General features: G+C 35.9%; 2 protein-coding genes across 2 annotated transcripts; one reads left to right on the forward strand and one right to left on the reverse strand.

The window, feature by feature from the left end:
- Nucleotides 1–444: 444 nt before the first annotated feature.
- LOC128389632 (ras-related protein Rab-23-like) lies at nt 445–4,291 on the forward strand. The gene is made up of 6 exons (XM_053349251.1): nt 445–953; nt 1,047–1,168; nt 1,268–1,353; nt 2,048–2,287; nt 2,673–2,780; nt 3,787–4,291. Exons 1-6 carry the CDS (start codon nt 921–923, stop codon nt 4,047–4,049), a joined length of 852 nt encoding a protein of 283 aa, XP_053205226.1. The 5' UTR covers nt 445–920; the 3' UTR covers nt 4,050–4,291.
- Nucleotides 4,292–4,458: 167 nt separating this feature from the next.
- Nucleotides 4,459–22,526, reverse strand: LOC128389624 (O-acyltransferase like protein-like). Its single transcript, XM_053349242.1, has 11 exons — nt 21,984–22,526; nt 21,696–21,853; nt 21,524–21,632; nt 20,702–20,774; nt 20,362–20,618; nt 19,992–20,223; nt 19,735–19,894; nt 19,463–19,545; nt 5,350–5,596; nt 4,924–5,253; nt 4,459–4,840 (listed from the first exon to the last, which is right to left on the reverse strand). Exons 1-11 carry the CDS (start codon nt 22,231–22,233, stop codon nt 4,568–4,570), a joined length of 2,172 nt encoding a protein of 723 aa, XP_053205217.1. The 5' UTR covers nt 22,234–22,526; the 3' UTR covers nt 4,459–4,567.
- Between the last annotated feature and the right edge of the window lie 112 nt (nt 22,527–22,638).

The raw sequence follows: 22,638 nt of genomic DNA on the forward strand, positions 1-22,638 counted from the left end.
TAATTCTGATGATTGATTAAGACTCTTTTTTTTTGCTAATTAAATCATGAGCTCTGAGTTTTTCCAGATCAACTGATTGAACTTTTAATTAACTAATCCGGAACGAAGTGAGTAAAAAAAAAATGTATCCATGATTAACCTTGAATGTTATGGATTTACAATTGAAAGTTAATTAAATTGATTGTCTGTTAATCATATCCAGTTGAATGAATCTAAACAATAATTAATAAAATTAAATGATAATTAGTCTAATTTTATATGGTTGAGGTGTAAAGTTAAATAATAACAATGAAAAGGTAATAAAGTTGAATAATAACAATTAGATTTAACTTTTACATTTGAGTTGGTGGATTTTCAATGAAATTATCATTACCGTTATGTATTTTAGGGTCACCGTGTTGGAGTAATTGTAAGACAGTTATGTGATGTTGGTCAACAATTAACCAAATTACTAAATTAAACCTCAAGGAGTGGATTCACTGGAGGAAGATGAAGAATGAACAAATTGGTTGCCTTGGAAACGAGTTCTAAAGAAACCGTTAGAACCTTAGAACCGGTCTGAACATTAGATCAGCCCCAATGTAAGAGATCATTATCATCATCATCATCATCATCATCATCTTCAATTCTCTTGCTCATCATCATCATCATCATCCTTGTTGACTCTTATTCTAAATTCACATTAGAATCAAATTTTGTTTCATCATCACCCGAATTTCATCATTACCCTGACCCTAAATACTGAACAATGTCCACTGATTGATGTTAAATTGGTAAACTTTTCTCAACAATAATAATGTCCTATTTTCGTATTAATATCAACAATTTATTTTCTGTGTTTAATTTTCTAATTTAACTTTTGGATAATTTAAATTTCTGTCACTCTCTCTCTTTATCATTGTTTTTTTGTCAATAATATAATGAGAGATGACGATTTTGAATCAACCATCAAGGTAAATTGTTGTTTATGTTTTGTTTGGTTTTATTTTGTTTTCATTGATCAAATTTTCATCTTTAATTGTTGGTGTTTACTCAACGTGATTTAGGTTGTGCTTGTCGGCAATGGAATCGTGGGTAAATCATCGTTAATTCAACGCTATTGTAATGGTATTTTCACCAACGAGTACAAAAAAACTTTGGGTGTTGATTTCTTGGAAAGAACTGTCAAGTGAGATTAAATTGATTCCATTCTGATTTTCAATTGATTTATTTATTATATAAGTGATTTCGGATTATCTATTTACACCATTCTCTTTCTAATACTCAGAACTCATGGTCAAGAAATCAGATTAATGCTCTGGGACACTGCTGGTCAAGAGGAGTTTGATGCTCTAACCAAAGCATATTACAGAGGTCAGTATGTAACCGATATCATGATTAAGTTAATTGTAACCAATTAAAGTGTTTAGTCTTTATATTGTATCTCTTATAAGTTAAGTGTTGACTTGACTTAATTTCTTTAGTTTGATTGATTTAATCCCTCAAGCCAGATGAGATAAATCCCTTTAATCAATACCATGATCATCATCACAGTTATGGAATCGATGTAGTGATTAGTTTAATTAAAGTTAATTCCTTTCTTCACAATCAATTTCTAACCTACTCTAAATTGTTTTGACTTTAAATTTACTTAAATACAGCAATTAAACAATGAATTATTATATATTTTGAATGTGAGAAACTTTTGACTTTTTAGGATCACAATTTAATTTTAGTTTCATGAAGACAATTAACTGACTGTCATGATATTATCCAACTGAATCAGCATGAGAAGACATTATTATAACAATTAGATTTAATATGTATAATTAACAGTTTGACATTGAATCAATTCAGTTGATATAACCTGAGGGAGGAAATTAAATCCTGATGACATATCATTTACCTCTCTCTCTCTCTCGATATCCTCTTAATTATAATACAAAATTAACTAATCATTTAATTGGGTTTCGTTTAATTGTGTTGAAATGAATGAGACGAAACTGATTTAGTTTCGAATTCGTGATTAACTGTTTTCGATGATATTTTTTGCCCCTTCGTTTCGTAGGTGCTCAAGCTTGTGTGATTGTCTTTTCGACGACAGATCGAGAATCATTTGATTCAGTTCGAAATTGGAAAAAAAAGGTCGAATATGAATGTGGTTCTATTCCGATGGCCTTAGTACAGAATAAAATAGATCTTATGAATCGAAGTAAAGTGTCAAGAGATGAGGTTGAATCGTTAGCTCGATCGATAAGATTAAAAGTTTTTCGAACTTCGGTAAAAGAAAATCTCAACGTGGATTCAGGTAAGGTCAGAATTTCATATTAAAGTACAATTGAATCAAAATTAAGATGATTCTCATCACCATCATCATCATGATGGCTATTCTCCAACTCTTCCGGTTCTTGCACCAAGAATACAAATAAGTTTGAATGGAATATACAAAAGATGAAGAGATCCCTGAATTGCCAGAGAAAATGAATGAGAACTTTTTTTTTCTAAAAGATTAACCAACCATTTATACCTTTTCTTTATTACTTTCTCTCTCCCTCTCTTCCCTATTCTCTTACAACTATATTATCATCTTCATCTTCCCTCCATCTTCATCCCTTTTTCATCTATTTCCTTCTCCCTTTACCCTTCTTTCCTCATGATCATCATGATTATCTTCATGCTGAAAACCCTTTTAGTTTTTTCATTCTTGGCAGAGGCTTATGTTGACTCTGTAACGGATAATCAAGATGAAAGGTCAGTCACGAAATTGACCAATCCTACCCAAAAATCGGATTTTATATCAAGTAAGTTGATCTCTCCCTTTAATTTATCTTTTTTTAATCATCATCATCATCATCATAATTATCTTTCTCTTTTTCTTTCTTCTTTTACCTCAATGAAATCGTAACCTAACCCCATTCATCCTCCCTCTCAGTCTCAATTCCCTCAAATAGTAACATCATCATGAGTTTTCATTTCTTTTTCTTTTTCTTTTCTTTATTGTTAACGAAAAAATTGAAGTGGTCAGTTGAGAATAGTGTTAATCTAAATAGCCACATCTTCTTTATTCTTAATCATCATCACAATTTCTTAATTCATCTCATTTCCAAATACCGGGTTAGTTAACTTTAACTCCATTCTAACGGTAATATTATTCATCTCAACAACAATTGGTGATCATCTTAATCATCTTGATCATCTTTTCACTTAATCACAATTTTTAAATTTCTCCACTCTAGTAATCATCACCATCTTCAGACTATTAATCAAATTAATCGATAACTTTAAATCAACAACAATTTAGTAAATCAAATTAAATTAATTTACCTGATTATTTTTGTTGATCAGAAAACAACAAGAAAACAAAATTGATTAACAATTTTCTTTAAAGTTTAATCAATACATTGACGATTAATATATTGTTGAGAAAATGCCCTCAGGTTAAATTGTTAACAATTTTGATTCATTTTCAAGTTAACAGTTATAATCATGATTAATGATTTATTATGTATATTTAACTTATAACTTAATTTAGTGTTCATTGATTAAAGCGTTAATTAATTTTAAGGCTCAAATATATATACTAATTGTAGTTTACTAATTAACTTTGAAAGTATTAAAATGGTTTCAATTAATGATTAATGTTGATATTAATCATTATAATTTAATCTATTAATAGCTTTAAGGTTTATCGGTTTGCTTTTTATGCTAAATTGTTTTCAAGCGAAAAACACTGATTAAAGATTTTGCGATTAATTGTTAGATAAACAGAGTTAATTATAAAGAAAATTTTCTTTCTTTTCTCTTTAGGTCCAATATTCAAATTAGGAGGTAATTCTGGTGCTAAATATCGTCGAAAACGTGTTGTTAATAATGTCCATGTAACTACGAGTTCTAATGTTCCCGTTATCCATCATTTCCGTTATAAGAATCGATTCCATCTGATTCCACCTCTTCGTCCAGCAAATTCAACGATTCTCCTTCACCATCGTCGTTATTATCCACAAATTCACCCTCGACAATCAGAGAAATTGATAAAACCCAACGTGTTCAAAAGCTGTTGGCTTTTCTAATTAACACAATCAACAAACAACAATTAAATTGATAAGATAAATTTGGATAAACATCAACAATTATTTTCCAAAAAAACTTTTTTTTCGCTTTCCGTTTGTATTAATATTCTGAATCTTTTTGTTTTCAACTCCTTTTCTCTTATATTCTACATGTAAATATCTTTAGATTATCTTTAATTTTCTTGTCACAATTAAATTAAAAGATTAATTATTTTTTCTATTCTCTAATTGCAACTCTAAACTACTTTAACGAGATAAAAGATGGCGCTCATACGAATGTAAACAAACCTCAATGTTGATCGTTAATCAGCTGAGATGTTCAGCTGATTAAATTTGGTACCAAATTCAATGAAAGTTTACTGATCATTTTAAATGATTATCGAAGTTAAATTTAATCAAATGTGAATCGTTAAGATGTTAATTATAATTTATTACAATTTATGGTACATTTGTTACTTTAGAATACTAAAAGAAAAACTTGATAAGTTTTATTTTCTTTTCGAATCGTGTTAATTGGCCTAATAGACCAAAATACTCGAAACGTTGTTGTTTTGTGTCACATTTTTGGCAGGAAATAGATTAACAACTCGATCGTCAATTGTTTCACTTTGATAGTGATTCGAATGGCAAGTTGATTGGCTTGCGGATAAATGGCCGTTCGTGGGTTCGCAGTCTTTAGGTTTTTCAGGCCAAAAAATATTTTTCAAATTAGCGAAAGGTAATTCAAAAAGGATCGCAGATACATAACTAAAAATCATAGAAATTGTCAAATAGCCTAGAAAAAGGATAAACTAGAGAGAGAGAGAAAAGTAAATATCAGTTTACATTTGAACGATACGATTCACCAAAGATTCTGTCGATTGAGTTTTCTTACCATGTTGTAATGAGAGAAATAAATAATTGATCGATTTGCTGAAATGTGAATGTAAATAAATAATAAATGAATTAGATATGCATGATATGTTAATTTTCCTAAAGGTATGAATGCACTCCAGCCCAGAATCCCGTTAACAAGTGGACAGTGACCATAGTGACATGAAACAATCATGTAAGACCAACATATCGACCAAATGATACGATGTAACGAACTGTAGACAACTGATTCAAAAAGAGACGCTGGATGACCATTAGCCCATCGATAAGAGGCCATGGTGATTACACTGACCGTAGATAAACATAAGAACCACAAAGCCAAATTGATTCTCTGAATGGTGAATGTGATATATATATCCAAAGAAAATCAAATTAATATCAAAGTTAATTAAATTCCGAGGAAAATTTTCGAGGAAAAAAGCTTCACCTTTGAAACTACAAGATCTCCATGTTTAAGCATAAAATAACCAAGAAGTATTCCAATGAGAAAAGGTCCGATTCGGAAAAAAGGCCAAACGTAAAGATGAACTTCTTCAATCGTTTGAACAGCTCCACTTATTATTGGAACTGCTAACGTAGTCGCCGACGAATGAGTGATAAAAGTGATCACCGCAGTCGCCACGATAGAAGCGAAAATCGCTGAGCCAGTTATGGAGAATCCAATGAAAGGTACACTAATTAGTTGCAAAAAAAACAAAAGAACATGTTAATTGTAATGATCGAGCAATTAAACTTTCAAATATATTCTTATATTATATTATATTGTGAGGGGATAAAAATCTAAATGGTCAAAGGTAGCATAACCTTCCTCCTCACCCCAATGCTATTATTTTTATTACTTTTACTTTACTGGGAGTTTTTCCTCCTAAAAACCCATTTATTTTGATTTACATTGACAAGAGAGGAGAAGTATATGTTTGCATCTTTACTCCTCCTCTCTCCAGGGAAATTAACTTTTATGACTTTTCCATTTCTACATTAAGCAGGAAAACTAAATTACTTTTAGAAGGGAGAGAAAGCATTAGGAAAGGTGGACATTATAAATGACCATCTCTCTAGGGAAAAGCAGGAAAAGTTTAAGATCGCATCCAATTAACTTTGGGGTCCTAAGAAAGAGGCTCTTTCTTTCTCTTTGTTTGGGGGCCAAATCTCTTTCTTTTGCTCTGTCTTTTCTCTTTCGCAATGGGCCGAATTGGCTATAAAAGAGAAAGAGAGAAAGAAAGAGGGTTGCGAAGTTAGTTTAAGCTCAACAGCGTCAACATCAACATCAACAATTTGTTGTTTTCATCTTTCTCTCTCTCTCTCTGTGCTACATTTCTTTTTAAGAAGTTTATTTTTAAGAAGTTTATTTGTGTATTTTTAAAATAAATTGTGTTCCCCGGTTTCGCCGTTTCCGCCAACCCTGTGTCTCCCCAACTCCGCCATCACCGCCATCCTTGTGTTTTCCCCGAACCGCCTTTTGTGTTCGAGCCGTTGCTCAGTTGGGCCTATTAAGCCACCACGACCCCTCAGACTGTCCCAGCGGAAAGCATCAACAAGGTAAGCCTTAGGCTTTTGAGTATTACCTTTTTTTTCTTTTCGTACCCATTGATCCTTCACCTTATCCATAATCCTCGCATGCTTATACTTGTACCATTGATCCATTACCCCAAGTTAACCTAGTAGACTTAGTTATAGATTATCACCTTTGATCATTCACCTTGACCATAACCATCTATCAACTCCTTATCAATTACCTTCCGAACCTTTACCATTATTGACACCGTCATTGGAAATTTGTTTGGTCCTTAACCATATTAGCATACCTTTTATCTTATATTTGTAATCATAATCAAACCTCATCATAACCAGTAACCTTAACCTACGATCCTTCGCCATAAGAATCGCATTCGAACTTAAATATTGTACTTCCCATCACCAGTCGTAACCTTTATTACGCTAAGCTTCCGCCTCAAGGATAACCGTTTCAACGAGACAACATTTATCTTGAGAGTATTTTCTTTTCACGGTACTTTACCATCTGTAGTAACTATTATTGCTCGCCAATTAACTGCACCGATTATAACCCTGTATTGACCCATCACTATACTATTATTATTCATAGACATAATAAAGCTTTTCATCGAAGGTCAAGAGTTTACGAATCATTATCGCTACTAGAACTATCGAAATCTTTTGCTAAGGTCAACGTAAGTACCACCGCAACTACCGACAGTTTTAGGTTCCAGGCGAAACCAACGATATCAAATTGATCTAAGTTTTCAAAACTCGAATGTCCATAGGAAAACACTTAAGAGTTAACAGCGGTAGTAATCCAGATTCAAGGAGCCATACAAGAAATAATTGATCTACTGATCTTGCATCACCTATCGATAACTGGACCGGAAGACTGGTTTCTGGAACTAATACTGGACGACGAATTGGCTGATCTGGAACTTAGTGATGAGATTTAGTAATCAACAAATAGAGTTTATGCAACAACTTATATTTTCAGGTTTGACTTTCAACGAATTGATAAATTTGTATATCATCACCCATGAGCGTTTAGATACAGGAGAAACCCTATTCTACATGTCGATACACCTTCAACCAGTCGAGATATTGTTTTGAATCTTTCTACACCGAACGAAGAGCAAAGGAAATCATCATAATCAAATTTATCTCCTCACATTTTTGGTGTCTTCGCCAGGTCAACGATATATTTCCTGGATATTTAAGTAAGTAAAAAAAAAAAAAAATAAAATAAAATTGCTCTAGTAAGTCACCTTCCAAAGGAAATAACACGTAAGAAAATAATATCAACTCATATTGTAGTAATAAATTTATGGAAACTATTGAACTTTTAATTCTACTTATTGGAATATTAACTGAATTCATAATCGTTTACTTTACATGTAGAGCTGTCAACCAAGAGCTGATGAGAAGCTGCTACGGATGCTGTTGGGGAACTGAATTTGATCGTTAATCAAAATTTTATTGAATTATCCGAATCTTAATAATCTACATTTTTATCTCTCTCATTTTTTTCCCCTCTAACTTTTTCAAACAAATAATCAAATATTTACAGAATATACTATGGAGCCTAAAACTCCCAGTGGAACTTTGTCAGCGGACGATGTACGAAACCTTATTATGGAGTCACTGCAAATGACGCTGAGTGGTCATGGAACTCGTAAATTGGAAAATTTTTCTGGAAGCCCAAGTCAAGATGTCGTTCGATGGTTGGAAGAATTCGAGTATATTGCTAAGTCGAATAAATGGAATGAGGATGCAAAGGTCGTTAAGTTGCCTACTTTTCTATCGGGGGTCGCTCGGGACTGGTTCAATGTTAAGATTAGTGGAAGCTCGTTTGAGTGGAATGTTATTGAAAAGTTATTTAAAGAACAGTTTTTGCCAGTTGATCAACAGACTTATTTAAGAGAGACTCTTGAGCAACGGATCCAAGGAGTAAACGAACCAGTGGCCAATTATATTCTATCGAAAGAAGCTTTGTGTAATAGAATAAATAGTAAAATGGACGAGAAAGAGAAAATCCATCACATTCAGAAGGGAATGAATCCTGAGATCGTCAGGCAATTATATGTTCACGGGTCCGAAACAGTGGATGAATTGGCTGTCAAGGCCAAGTTAATTGAACGAGGGTTCAAAGCTAATGGTTATGGTAATGAGAATCTGAACTCTTTAGATTCCAAAGGGATCGCTGAAGTCATGGCAACAGTTATGAAAGATGTAGTGGACAAAGTGGTCGAGAAATCTGAGTCACGAATGACAAAAATGATGAGAGAAGCAGATAATAGAAATAATACCAGAAACGGACAAGGCGAGCCAGTATGTTGGCAATGTGGAAAGGTGGGACATAAAGCTAATAATTGTGACTTCAACCGAAGAAATAAACCGCAAAAATCGATACCGACCAAATAACAACCCGTCATTTAATCAGCAGAACCAAAGTTTCAACTATAATCAAAATAATAATCAACAAAATAATCAAAGAAACAATAACCAGCCACCATATCAAAGAAACTACAATAATCAACAATATAACCAGTTGTCGTATCGACCATTTAATCAACCAAACTACAACCATAACTACAATAACGGATGGGCTCAAACGGGTCCAAGATACAACCAAAATAACTATAATACAAATTACCGAGAACAACATCAAGGTTGGCAAGGTAATCAGGCAAGCCAAAGGGCTGCCCCAGTCGGAGGTGAACAGAATCCCAACTCTAACAACCCAAACCAACAAGGACTACCAAATGATACTGCATTGATTTCACTCCAGGTCGAAGGAAACGGGAGGCGGAGCAACATGCTCTACAAAGAGATGATCATTGAAGGTATTCAAATGTCAGCAGTGGTGGACACGGGTTCGATGGCAACTGTAATTGACTTGAAATTGGCCGAGAAAATTGGCAAACCAATTAACAAGGACTGCGGACGTAAAATCACCTCTGTCACTGGACCCATTCCAATTGTTGGCGAAATTGCAACGACCATCACTACAACAAATTCATGTAACCCTGGAATACTCGTGTACGCTCTCGTGGTGAAGGATTTCACCTTTGATCTATTGCTGGGAAATGATTTCAATAAATTGGCAGGACTGAAGATCGATTGGACGGACGGAACATGTGATTTCGGAAGGTTAAAAGATGAGGCCCAACCGGTATGCGGTTGTGTAATGGAACCTTTCTATCCGATAAGATTGATAAGTCTAGATAGACACATTTTGCCACCAGGAGGCACTAAGATAATCAAGGCTATGCTAGCTGATCACGATGATAACACTTTCAAGTGGGGGAAGCTCTATGAAATGAGTCAAGTCAAGGATGAGTATGGACTGGAAGTGAGAGACAAAATTCTCAGATTTGAGAACGGGAAATCGGAAGTGACCATGACAAATACCAGTAACATCACAAGAACTGTACCTATCGGTTTATGCTTAGCAGGAGTTACCGCTTACGACCACTATGAGGAAGAGGTCGCTTTCTCCATTCACGAGAAGGAGGAGGAAAATCTAACTGAGGAAACGATAAAGGAAATCAACTTCGGCGATGGAAAAATAAATGTTGGAGCTGAATTATCGGAGCAGGAGACACGAAATTTGGTTAATGTACTCAAAAATTATGAAAAAGTTTTCGCTTACGACAAGAAGGACATTGGTAAATGTAACATGGCTGAATTCTCACTCCAATTGACGGACAATCGACCAATACACATGTCTCCATACAGATACTCACTTTCACAACGCCAAGAAATACAGAAACAAGTCAGTGAGCTATTAGAACTTGGAATTATCTCACATAGTCGAAGTCCATATGCTTTTCCAGTTGTACTTGTAAGCAAATCAGATGGAAGCGCTCGAATGTGCGTGGATTTTAGGGCATTGAACCAAATCATTCGTCAAGATTCATATCCGTTACCATCTATTGAGGATATCCTTTCCTATTTACAAGGTTCAAAATACTTCGCAACTATTGACCTAAATTGCGGGTTTTGGCAAATTCCCGTAAGAGAACAGGATCGACACATTCTATCATTTACCACCCAGGACTCATTATACTGCTTCAATTATCTGCCGTTTGGACTCTCTGTGGCACCCTCCTTTTTCCAGCGAGTTCTAGATACTGTTTTATCAGGGCTAAAATACTCGGACTGTTTCTGTTATATCGACGATATCGTAGTGTTTGGACCAACGATGGAATCATTTCTACTAAGGCTAGATCGAGTACTAATGAGATTGGCCGAAGCGGGACTAACGATTAAACCTAGCAAGTGTATTTTTGCTGTCAACAAGGTAGCCTACTTAGGTCATAGAATCGATGCCAGCGGCATAAAAATGGACCCCGATAAAATCAAAGGCATTAGCCATCTGAAGCAACCAAGAAACATAACCGAACTAAGGAGATTCCTCGGCTGTAGCGGTTACTACCGAAGGTTCATCAAAAACTACTCTATTGTTGCTAGACCATTAACACAACTATTGCGGAAGGAACAACCTTTCATCTGGGATGAAAATCAGGAGAGAGCTTTCAATGAGATTAAAAGAGCGTTAACCGAATATCCCGTACTCACCCACTATGACCCAAAGAAGCCAGTAGAGCTCAGAGCTGATGCAAGTGGGTATGGCCTTGGAGCAATCCTGCTTCATAACGACAATGGAGTACATCACCCAATAAGCTACGCTAGCAGATTGTTGAACAAAGCCGAACTAAATTACTCGACGACTGAGAAGGAATGCCTTGCCATCGTTTGGGCTGTTGAAAAGTACCGCACGTACCTTTGTGGACGAAGTTTTACGGTCGCAACAGACCATTGTGCCCTCTGTTGGTTACGATCGAAGAAGACTCTACCCTCCCGTTTAGCTAAATGGTCACTACAATTGCAGCCATATGACATGACGATAGTTTACAAGAGTGGTAAATTACACAAAGATGTTGACTGTATCTCCAGAGCGCCAGTTGAGCATGAAGCAAACGCAAGGAACTAGAAGATTATCTTCTGCTCATTGACGAAGAGATAAATCTACCCGAGTTGAAAGAATGGCAGAGGAAGGATAAACACTGGAAACCAATAATAAAAATGGTAGAGGAGATTGATTCGCTAAGCCCGGAAGAGTACGCCACTATCCGAGAGTACACTATAGTCGGAGGAATCCTCTACAAAAGGACTAAATACAATAATAAGATTGCTTTGAGTCTGTGCGTCCCAGAAAAATATATTGAAGATATACTTTACTCTTGTCACGATGATCCAACGAGTGGAGGCCATCTGGGAGTGAAGAAAACACTGAGTAAAATACAGAACCGTTACTATTGGCCCGAGTTTGAGGAGCACACCTATCATTACGTTACTTCTTGTCGAGATTGTCAGACCAAGAAGCAGCCAACTCAACTAAAAGCGGGTTTATTAAATCCGATTGCCGTCGGAGGACCATGGGAATTGGTGGGGATGGACATACTTGGGCCCTTCCCGCTGTCAGAGTCAGGAAACAAATACATAATAGTGGGAACCGATTACCTGACTCGATATGTTGAAATAGGAGCCTTACCTTTGGCTGATGCTTGGCAAACAGCGAAATTTTTCGTGAATGATATTCTGTGTCGCCACGGTGCCGTTGATAAAGTGCTAACAGACAGAGGACGAAACTTCACCTCAGCACTTATGAAAAATATCTTCTTGATTACTCGGACACAACACGTGAAGACCACAGCTTACCATCCCCAATGCAATGGACTAGTCGAACGATTTAACAAAACATTAGCCACTATGATCTCAATGTATGTTAGTCAGACCCAGAAAGATTGGGATCGATCACTCAAGCCAATCCAATTTGCTTATAACACCTCAGTTCAGGCAACGACAAATTTCACACCATTCTTCTTGGTTCATGGAAGAGAGGCAAGGTTGCCTTGTGACTCAGTATGCAAATTACCTTCCACGGGAATCCAAGATGTCGATCAGTATTGTGCCACTTTCAAATCATTTATTGACAAGGCAAGAGATTTAGCCAGGCAAAATGTTACTCAGCACCAAGTTGCTGCCATCAGGCATGAAAATATCAAAAGAAGAGATGTTCTTTATGCCCAAGGAGATTTGGTGTTAATCTTCACACCAATAAGAAAAATTGGTAAATCAACGAAACTTCTACACCGTTATCACGGACCTTTTAAGGTAACGAAACAAATTAGTCCCGTAGTTTACGAGGTTAAGCCCGTAAGTGGGAAACAAAAAGCCGATTTCGTCCATGTTAGCCGCATGAAACCGTACAATGAACGTGTCCCTATCTCGGCTGAATCAATTAACCAAGATGATGATGAAACAGAAATTTACGAATATGAAGATCTAGAATTTGACCCATGGGCTGAAGACCAGGCAGCTCCACCACCATCACCTATAGCTGAGGATTCAGATGAAGCCACTACCATTCCAGATGAAAATGTCTATTCAACGCCAAGAGAGGAGCTACCAATTGATCGAGAAGAAGAGAACCAAAATACCTCTCATGATAGCACCGAAGCAAATTTCGACTCATCAGACTCTCCAGCAAGCGAAATTTCAACCACCCTAGAGTCATAAAACGCATCAGAAAACCTCCAAGACGACTGGCGTACTACTCTCTTGGATCACCAACTGTCATTATGATTGCCTTCTTACTCGGTCTCATAGTGAGCGCGTTAGGATCATTTGAGAAATCGAGTCCATTACTCTGGAGGGAGACAGATCACCCAATTGTAACGGGGATCAGACGAGTGCGATTAGAGATTAGTTATGAAGACCCCTGTGGCATTTTTGAAGGGAATTACTTTTTGGATCTAAATCGCACAGAAATTTTGAAGGAGTGGTGTTTGGGTGCATTCGAAGACGACTTCATTAAGCCAATACAAGAATTTTGTGATCAACCCGCCAAAGCAAAAGGGAAATCGATAAGTTTCCACAGAGAAAGAGATCGAAGATTAACGCGAGAAAAGAAAGAAGTTTTCACTCTTACGATCATTGCAATAGTAACCATAGTTGGACTGTTTTCCGTGGGTGCTATCGCCACTGCCGGACTCGTCACGGGTATAACTGGGCACGGAAGAATAAACGAGTTGTCCAGAAACCTTACCGAACTAGAAAACAAGTTCAAAGAAGCTACAGAATTGCTGAAAGAATCGCTAAAAGTGGCACACAGCCGACTAAATAACGTTGAAAAAGACATAGAAATACTCAAATCCACACTACCATATGCGATTCCAGAAGTTTCTCACCTAGCGGCCAATCTATTACTATTTAAGGAGAATCTGCTCAAAATCAAAGAAAGTTGGAATAAAAATACGGTAGATGAAAGCCTCTTCAGAATTTTTAACGTCAGTGTCCCTTGCGATGATTGTCCTATCAGATTGGCTCGACCCCTTCGCTGTCACATAGATACCATAAGAAAAGACTTGGAATTCGAGTTTCAAATGTCAGGAGTCCAAGCATCTTTAAAAGTGATGAAAGCGGATCCATTCACCATTTATAACAAAAATGAAGACGGTGATCTTTGCCCTACCATTTACGTTGGCCCCAGACACATCATATATGAGGAGAAAACGGATTGTATCACGATAATAAACAATCATCTAAATGATGACGATATTGTATTAAGTCCACATGAAAACATTTGTGTCCAAGAAAATCAGAAAGAGGAGAGAAACGCTGACAAATATTGGGAAGAACAACCATGTAGAGATATTGTGAAGATCACAGGAGAGGATGTGGTCCAGATTAAAAACTTCAATAGTTTCAATTACCTTTACTGTCGTTGGCAAAACATAACTTTGTACAACGTCCATTACCCCTGTCCAAATTTTCCATTCATTCTGCACAACGATGTACCGTTCAACGTTGGCTTCCGACGCTACAATTTCAAGACATTGAAAGCAACTGGCAAATTAGAGTTTGTTTCAAAGTTTTCTCATAGAATCAACTTCATGTTAATGCCCGACCTACATCAATACGACTTCTCCAAAACAGATGATCGACTAAATGAACTGATCGATGGGAAAACATGGTCAAAGGAAATTGTGACCACCAGTTCTTTAATGACAACCATTATAGTCGTCATCAATCTAATGGTGATAGGCTATTTCGTTTATCAACGCATAACTAAACAACTACGACAACAGAGACCCCGCCCCGTGTTCTCCACCGGGCTATCTGATATTTCAGCAGATGATGAGAGTTCGATAAACAGTCAAAGAGCACCTAGAAAGAGCAGGAAACTCCAGAAAGTCCTGCTGGTCACCGCCACACTAATACTGGTTGTTGATGCGGAGGAATGCTCGTCAAAACCAAATGACCTGAGTTTAGTGATAAATTACGGAGATCCATGCGAGAAACTGGAAGATCTAAACGATTACGTCCTGAGTCTTTGTCGCCAGCGCCTTCAAGACGTCTTTCTGATGCCCCTGATTAATAAATGTAACGGAAGGGATGGTTCAGCAAAATTTAAGCATTTTGAGATAATGCAATATAAAATAAAACCGGCAAGAAGACGCAGGAGTAAATACAGCTCCGAAAGATATCGTCTTATAAGTCTCTCTCTTGCAAATTCAACAATAGAAATTCAGTCTGCCGTCTCATCACTTACAACCAAGGCCGAGGAATACCATAAGCTGATCAATGAAGCCATTGCCGAATGGGATGAGGGCAGAGTAACCTCCTCTATATTTAAAGCGCTAAATTACACATCAACGGCCATAGAGACATGCGGGTATGAGGATCTCGCACCTAGATCGTGTACTTTGGATCAAAAGTGTCGACAGCTTCGCCTGGAGTTATACCGACCGATACTGAAGATAAAGGAAGTTCAACTCATGATAATCACCATAATCGCGCTGGTCGCTTTTATTATCATCACCCTGATAGCTAAGATAATTACTCTGGTATCCACAAGGCATCACAGAGCAAATTATTATGTTCGACAGAAGATGCCACCACCTAACTTTGAGATGATATGACAACCAACGCCTGATCCCGAGAGTCGAGCGCCGTCACCACACATCTACGAGAATCTAATAGAGATAGATTCACGGCCTACACTTCGAAAAGGGACTCATCGTGATCAGGAGATAAAGTTAATTATCCACGTTATGATTAAACTAATCGTCATCTTGTTGGAACAACAACATAAACTAAGTAGCTATCGATCCTCGCTACCTTATACTTCAGACTCAGTTAGGCCAGACACAGTTAAATACCTAACTGAACTGGTAACGTGCGCTCATAACATCGCAGAGAAAAACCAGCGTGACATTGAGGATCTACAATTGCGAAATCAAGTTTTGGAGCGATGTTTGTCAAAACAAAGAAATCGATACCACTATATGATTGAGCAAGCTCATAAAAATATTGTCTAATCTCTTTTACAATTTTATCTTAAACACTATTATTATCACCAACATTTATTTACGAAAACAAAATATATCCAAAACTTAACACTTATGCATGTTCAACTCTTTACACACATTATAAATTATTTATTTCCGCATGTTACCAAAGTTTAGATAATTTTTGTTTTTTTTTTGCGTAGTTAATTAGTCCTTATTTTGAATTTCCCTCATTAGGTAGCATGAACCCAGTTCGTATTGCACGTAAATGGAGTGACGATCAAGGCCTCCCGATAGTTCCCGTGTTCGAAACAGATCATTTATCGTTGATCTTCGAGAAAAACAATTTAACCACGTGGCACACTCATTATATGTGGTTTGCTGATAACCGGCCATGGTGGAAAACAGGGAACAATAAGATAGAGCTGCAAACTTATATGCACAAAGCACGAGTCCTGGTAATGAAGTATGGTGAAAACAATACAGCTTCTTTGGTCCCTAGAAAGGAAGTTCTATCGTTAAAGTACCTTTCAGCCATCGCAGTTAGATCCTGTTTGGTAAAGCTCAAGGAAGCTAAACAATCACGTAAAACCTTCCAGAAGTTGGCCAAATATTACGAGGAAATTGAGCAGATTTGCGAGATAATTCCAAGAATCAAAGAGCTGCTATTTCCTGTTAGACTCTACAATCAAGTTGAGGCAAAACTGTTCCAAGACACAGAGGAACAGGAAAATCACTCCTTATGGTCGACATTAGAGGGCAATAAAGTGTATCTCTATCACTTTGTCGCCAATCCATCCTGGTATCTTTTCAAACGATATCGTATCATCGATGTGAGAACTAATGTTCTATGGAAGTACGAGACAAGACCAGCTAGACTACCTCGTCTTCACGTACTGCTAATGATAGACCATTATGCTGCAGAGGTTACCAAAGCCAAATATTTGGAAGAGGCTAAGAGTAAAGGTGAATTTGTACTCTGGCCAGGTATAGGTAAAAATAGCAGCCGAACCGAGTTACCAGACCCGATTTGTGTAGACGAATTCGTCATAGAAATTCCTGAAGGTGTGGGAATTCGGAACCAGTTAGGGTATTGGCAGCGTGACTACGACTTCGAGCTCAGTGAAGACGAAGAAATGGCGTTGGACGATTCTGACAATGAATGAACAAATTCCAAATGATCCTTTCTTTCCCCTATTTGTCAACCTTCCCCCCTTCCACCTACACTATTTCACAAATTAAATTTTTGTATTCCCTTTTTAACTTTAACCAAATGTGTTTTTTTGTTTTTATATCTACAGCCATCGAATAATGGAAGATATTGAAGTGGGCGAAGAAAATCCAGCCAACGTTCCAACGAATCGATGCTTGGCCGTTACTCGTAAAGTCCTGAAGTATGGATGTGTTACGGTCTCAATTGGTATCTACTTGGCAATCGTTTACTCGATCATCTCTCTCATGATATCAGCTATTCGTCCTTAATAAATTGTACCCCCTTCTTATTAAAGAAGGAAATTTGTAATCCTTCCTTATATATATTACAATTTAATCTAACCTTAACCTATTCTTGTAATCCAATTATCTATCAGGATACTTTCAATCGGAATTTTTCTTTCGGATTGTACGCCAAGACAATACTTTTCCAAACCTTTGGAAATGTACCAAGCTATAATGTGACTTGTAAACCTTGGAGATGAAACGCTGCTGCGGACATCAGCCTTTGAAGAGGGGAGCCGATGTGAGGGGATAAAAATCTAAATGGTCAAAGGTAGCATAACCTTCCTCCTCACCCCAATGCTATTATTTTTATTACTTTTACTTTACTGGGAGTTTTTCCTCCTAAAAACCCATTTATTTTGATTTACATTGACAAGAGAGGAGAAGTATATGTTTGCATCTTTACTCCTCCTCTCCAGGAAATTAACTTTATGACTTTCCATTTCTACATTAAGCAGGAAAACTAAATTACTTTTAGAAGGAGAGAAAGCATTAGAAAGGTGGACATTATAAATGACCATCTCTAGGAAAAGCAGGAAAAGTTTAAGATCGCATCCAATTAACTTTGGGGTCCTAAGAAAGAGGCTCTTTCTTTCTCTTTGTTTGGGAGCCAAATCTCTTTCTTTTGCTCTGTCTTTTCTCTTTCGCAATGGGCCGAATTATTATAAGAGAAAGAGAGAAAGAAAGAGGGTTGCGAAGTTAGTTTAAGCTCAACAGCGTCAACATCAACATCAACAATTTGTTGTTTTCATCTTTCTCTCTCTCTCTCTGTGCTACATTTCTTTTTAAGAAGTTTATTTTTAAGAAGTTTATTTGTGTATTTTTAAAATAAATTGTGTTCCCCGGTTTCGCCGTTTCCGCCAACCCTGTGTCTCCCCAACTCCGCCATCACCGCCATCCTTGTGTTTTCCCCCGAACCGCCTTTTGTGTTCGAGCCGTTGCTCCAGTTGGGCCTATTAAGCCACCACACGACCCCCTCTCAGACTGTCCCGCAGCGGAAAGCATCAACAAGGTAAGCCTTAGGCTTTTTGAGTATTACCTTTTATTTTTCTTTTCGTACCCATTGATCCTTCACCTTATCCATAATCCTCGCATGCTTATACTTGTACCATTGATCCATTACCCCAAGTTAACCTAGTAGACTTAGTTATAGATTATCACCTTTGATCATTCACCTTGACCATAACCATCTATCAACTCCTTATCAATTACCTTCCGAACCTTTACCATTATTGACACCGTCATTGGAAATTTGTTTGGTCCTTAACCATATTAGCATACCTTTTATCTTATATTTGTAATCATAATCAAACCTCATCATAACCAGTAACCTTAACCTACGATCCTTCGCCATAAGAATCGCATTCGAACTTAAATATTGTACTTCCCATCACCAGTCGTAACCTTTATTACGCTAAGCTTCCGCCTCAAGGATAACCGTTTCAACGAGACAACATTTATCTTGAGAGTATTTTCTTTTCACGGTACTTTACCATCTGTAGTAACTATTATTGCTCGCCAATTAACTGCACCGATTATAACCCTGTATTGACCCATCACTATACTATTATTATTCATAGACATAATAAAGCTTTTCATCGAAGGTCAAGAGTTTACGAATCATTATCGCTACTAGAACTATCGAAATCTTTTGCTAAGGTCAACGTAAGTACCACCGCAACTACCGACAGTTTTAGGTTCCAGGCGAAACCAACGATATCAAATTGATCTAAGTTTTCAAAACTCGAATGTCCATAGGAAAACACTTAAGAGAGTTAACAGCGGTAGTAATCCAGATTCAAGGAGCCATACAAGAAATAATTGATCTACTGATCTTGCATCACCTATCGATAACTGGACCGGAAGACTGGTTTCTGGAACTAATACTGGACGACGAATTGGCTGATCTGGAACTTAGTGATGAGATTTAGTAATCAACAAATAGAGTTTATGCAACAACTTATATTTTCAGGTTTGACTTTCAACGAATTGATAAATTTGTATATCATCACCCATGAGCGTTTAGATACAGGAGAAAACCCTATTCTACATGTCGATACACCTTCAACCAGTCGAGATATTGTTTTGAATCTTTCTACACCGAACGAAGAGCAAAGGAAATCATCATAATCAAATTTATCTCCTCACAATATATAATAAAACGAAAAAGGGATAAACAGTTACCTTGAAGATAAAAAGACAAGTATTATCGTGGAGAAGATATAAAATTGAAAATCATCCGCCAAATACCAAGTATGTCCCATGCACTGGAATTTATTGAGTGGGTGAAAAGAGAGAGAAAGGTAATTAATTAATTTGTGTTAATTAACTCATTAATTTAAGCGAAAAGAAAGAAAGAGAAAAGGAGAAAAGTTTATTCTTCTTCTTTTCTTGTAACGAAACGTTTGTTTTTTTGTTTCGTTGCTTCGTTACGAAGATTAAAATGATCTGATTACCACATTGGAAGAGAAAAAGTTGTTGATATAAATAAGATTCTTCCACCAGGTTTGTTTGCACGGATCACTTATGCTCGTCATGAGACTCCATTCGGGTCCAGATCCGATTTTACCTGAAACTATGTAGATGCAAATGATGAATCCCAAGGTTGGAGTTAATCTGAATCATGATTAAGAAAAACGAGTTAATTATAAAACGAGATGAGAAAAAAAAGATTGAGAGGGAAAAAGAGATGATAACAATTATATATATTTACCTCCAATATCTATGAGCTATTGATGAGGAAATTGTTTTGACAAAGTTTCCAATGGATTGAATCATTGATTGATCATCAGTTATTCGTGTATGTATTTTCTCAAAGCTATTTAATCCTCCATAACAAACCAATAATCCACTAATCAGGAAGAAGGTATCAACCCACGGAGTAAAATTGAGAAATACTTGGAACCAGAGTTTCTTGATTCCACTTCGAACCGATTCTGGATCAACTGAAAGAATCAAACTGATGATAATAAGAGTAATTGTATACATAATATATATGGATGATTGTTTATCGATTTTATCAATCATATTGGTTTGTTTTTTTTTCGATAGAAAATTTTTCGTTTTCTCTCTTCAATTCTCACCTATGGATATGCGACTATGATAGGAATAAGTGTGACCTAGAACGATAAAGCAAAGGGCCAAAAATCTTAGTCCAAATAAACAGCGGATCGTTTTCTCGGAAACTTTGGTGTCCATGAGTTTCAATGAATTTTCATAAACAGAAAATGCAATCAATATTTTAGCTCGTTTTCTGAAAGGTTTATGTCCACATAACCGGAAATAAGTGGACAAACAAGTTCCAAGTGCGGTAAGTAATCCAAGAATAATTAAGATACAACTAGATTAAGATTGTGATTAAAAGAATACCATTGATTAGGAGATGGTAATTTACTCTTAATTGTTGTTGATTAACACACTTACATAACGATTATATCTGAGGCATCGAGTACTTGAACTGATTGACCATGACAAGAAATTGTCTCAACTTCAATAACTACAAATTAGACAAACAATTAGTAAATTAAGATTAGTAAATGTTCAAATTACGATTAATTTAATTGTTATATTATAATTAAACACGTTGATTACCCATTGATATACATATAATTTCATTGTTATTTATAATTATCCCAATAGATCAATGAACTTGTCAACAATTAAATGGGATTAGATTTAATCAAATCTAATTAGCAAATTGATTAATCTGATAATAATCATGATATATCATGAGATCATTTTCATTGTGGATAATTAATCAATTGTTAAAATGTTTAAATGAAACAATAACTGATCCCTAATTAGGTTAATTAATCATAACAATTAATTATTTACTTATGAGTTTTGCGGTGAAGAAAATAAAAAACGTTTTTAATTAATTGAACTGAATTTAAAATTAGTACCATGGTTACTTTGATTACCGTTGATAATAAGATTTAATTGTTTGTAAAGTGAAGAGTAAATTGTATAAATAGCTGATTAAATTGTCGCACTTTTCGAGCTCTGATTTAATTGTCAATCGTAATGATTGTTAAGTCATTCAATTGCCTTGGAATTGAATTTATCGCTAATTATGTTTACCTTTGCATTGGTTTTGCCTCAACTGATTAATTTAGGTGACAATCAATTGTCTCATTAGTTATAGTTAACTTAAATTTGTGAATCAAAAGTGTGAACAGACACATTGTAAGCATTAATGATGAGAATAACAATTAAATTGTAACAATTGAATCAACTGATTCTTACCTTCATTCTGATTTGATAATAAACTTTTAATATCCAAAGATGAACATGTTGAAGGTGCACACAACTCCATTGATATTTGCTGAGATTCATTGGCAATCAAAGGGTTAATCTAAGTGATTAAGAGAAATTATTTAATCAGCTACAATCAATTGATTCCGTTTTAATTACTTACATTTGAAATTTTAAGTTTCGATCTGCAATAGACTCCAAAGAAGGAGATATTCTGATCAACAGAATTGAAATTGATTCCGAGACATTCATCATATGAACCAATTAAACGAAGATTATTAATCAACAGAATCGGTGAAAATTGTCCATGAAAACTTGATTCTAATTGAACAATAAATATAAGAGAGGGAGAATTGATTATCATTGATAATCAATGATTCAAATCACATATAATACAATCATTGATTTCGTGACAACAATCAAGAGAAACCATTTGATTTGATTAACTTACCTGGTGACGAAAATACTGTTGATTGGTTTGAATTGTAATCCAAGTAACTTTTCAATGATTGGAAACAATTTTCACTAATATTCAATGAAGATGATGAAGATGATGGTGATGATAATGATGAGAGTAAGGATAAAGTTCTGACCGAGGATGAAGATGATTCAGTGAGAAGGCAATTTAACATGAAGAAAACATGAAATAAGATGTGAACCAGATTAAGATGAATCGATGATAAGATTTTCAAAGAAACCATATTGACTTTTTTTTCTTTGTAGCGTATTGAGGATGTGAGAGAAAAAGTGAGAAAAAAAAATGAGTTGAAATTGTTAAGAGTTTTATGGATAACCAGTGATCAGTTTTTACTTTTTCGAAACTGTAAAGTTGATTAAGATTAGTGACATTTCACTTAAAGAAAAAAGAAATTGGCCTAAAGCCAAGATTAAAAGAAGAACATGAGGAAATGGAATAGTGAACACTCATGAACGAACTTTTCAGAAAATCTGAAAAGAGAAAATTTCAAAATCTAAACATTGTTTGAATCTAAACTTTAGATTGTTTTTCTCACAGATTCACAGACTCTCTCTCTCCTCTCTCTCTCTCTCTCTCTCTCTCTCTCGGCTCACTCGTTGACTCACTCTCTTACTCCTTCTCTCTGTCT

The sequence above is a fragment of the Panonychus citri genome, unplaced genomic scaffold (genome assembly GCF_014898815.1).
Source record: "Panonychus citri isolate SS breed McGregor unplaced genomic scaffold, ASM1489881v1 Contig00109, whole genome shotgun sequence".
NCBI classification, from domain to species: Eukaryota; Metazoa; Arthropoda; class Arachnida; order Trombidiformes; family Tetranychidae; genus Panonychus; species Panonychus citri.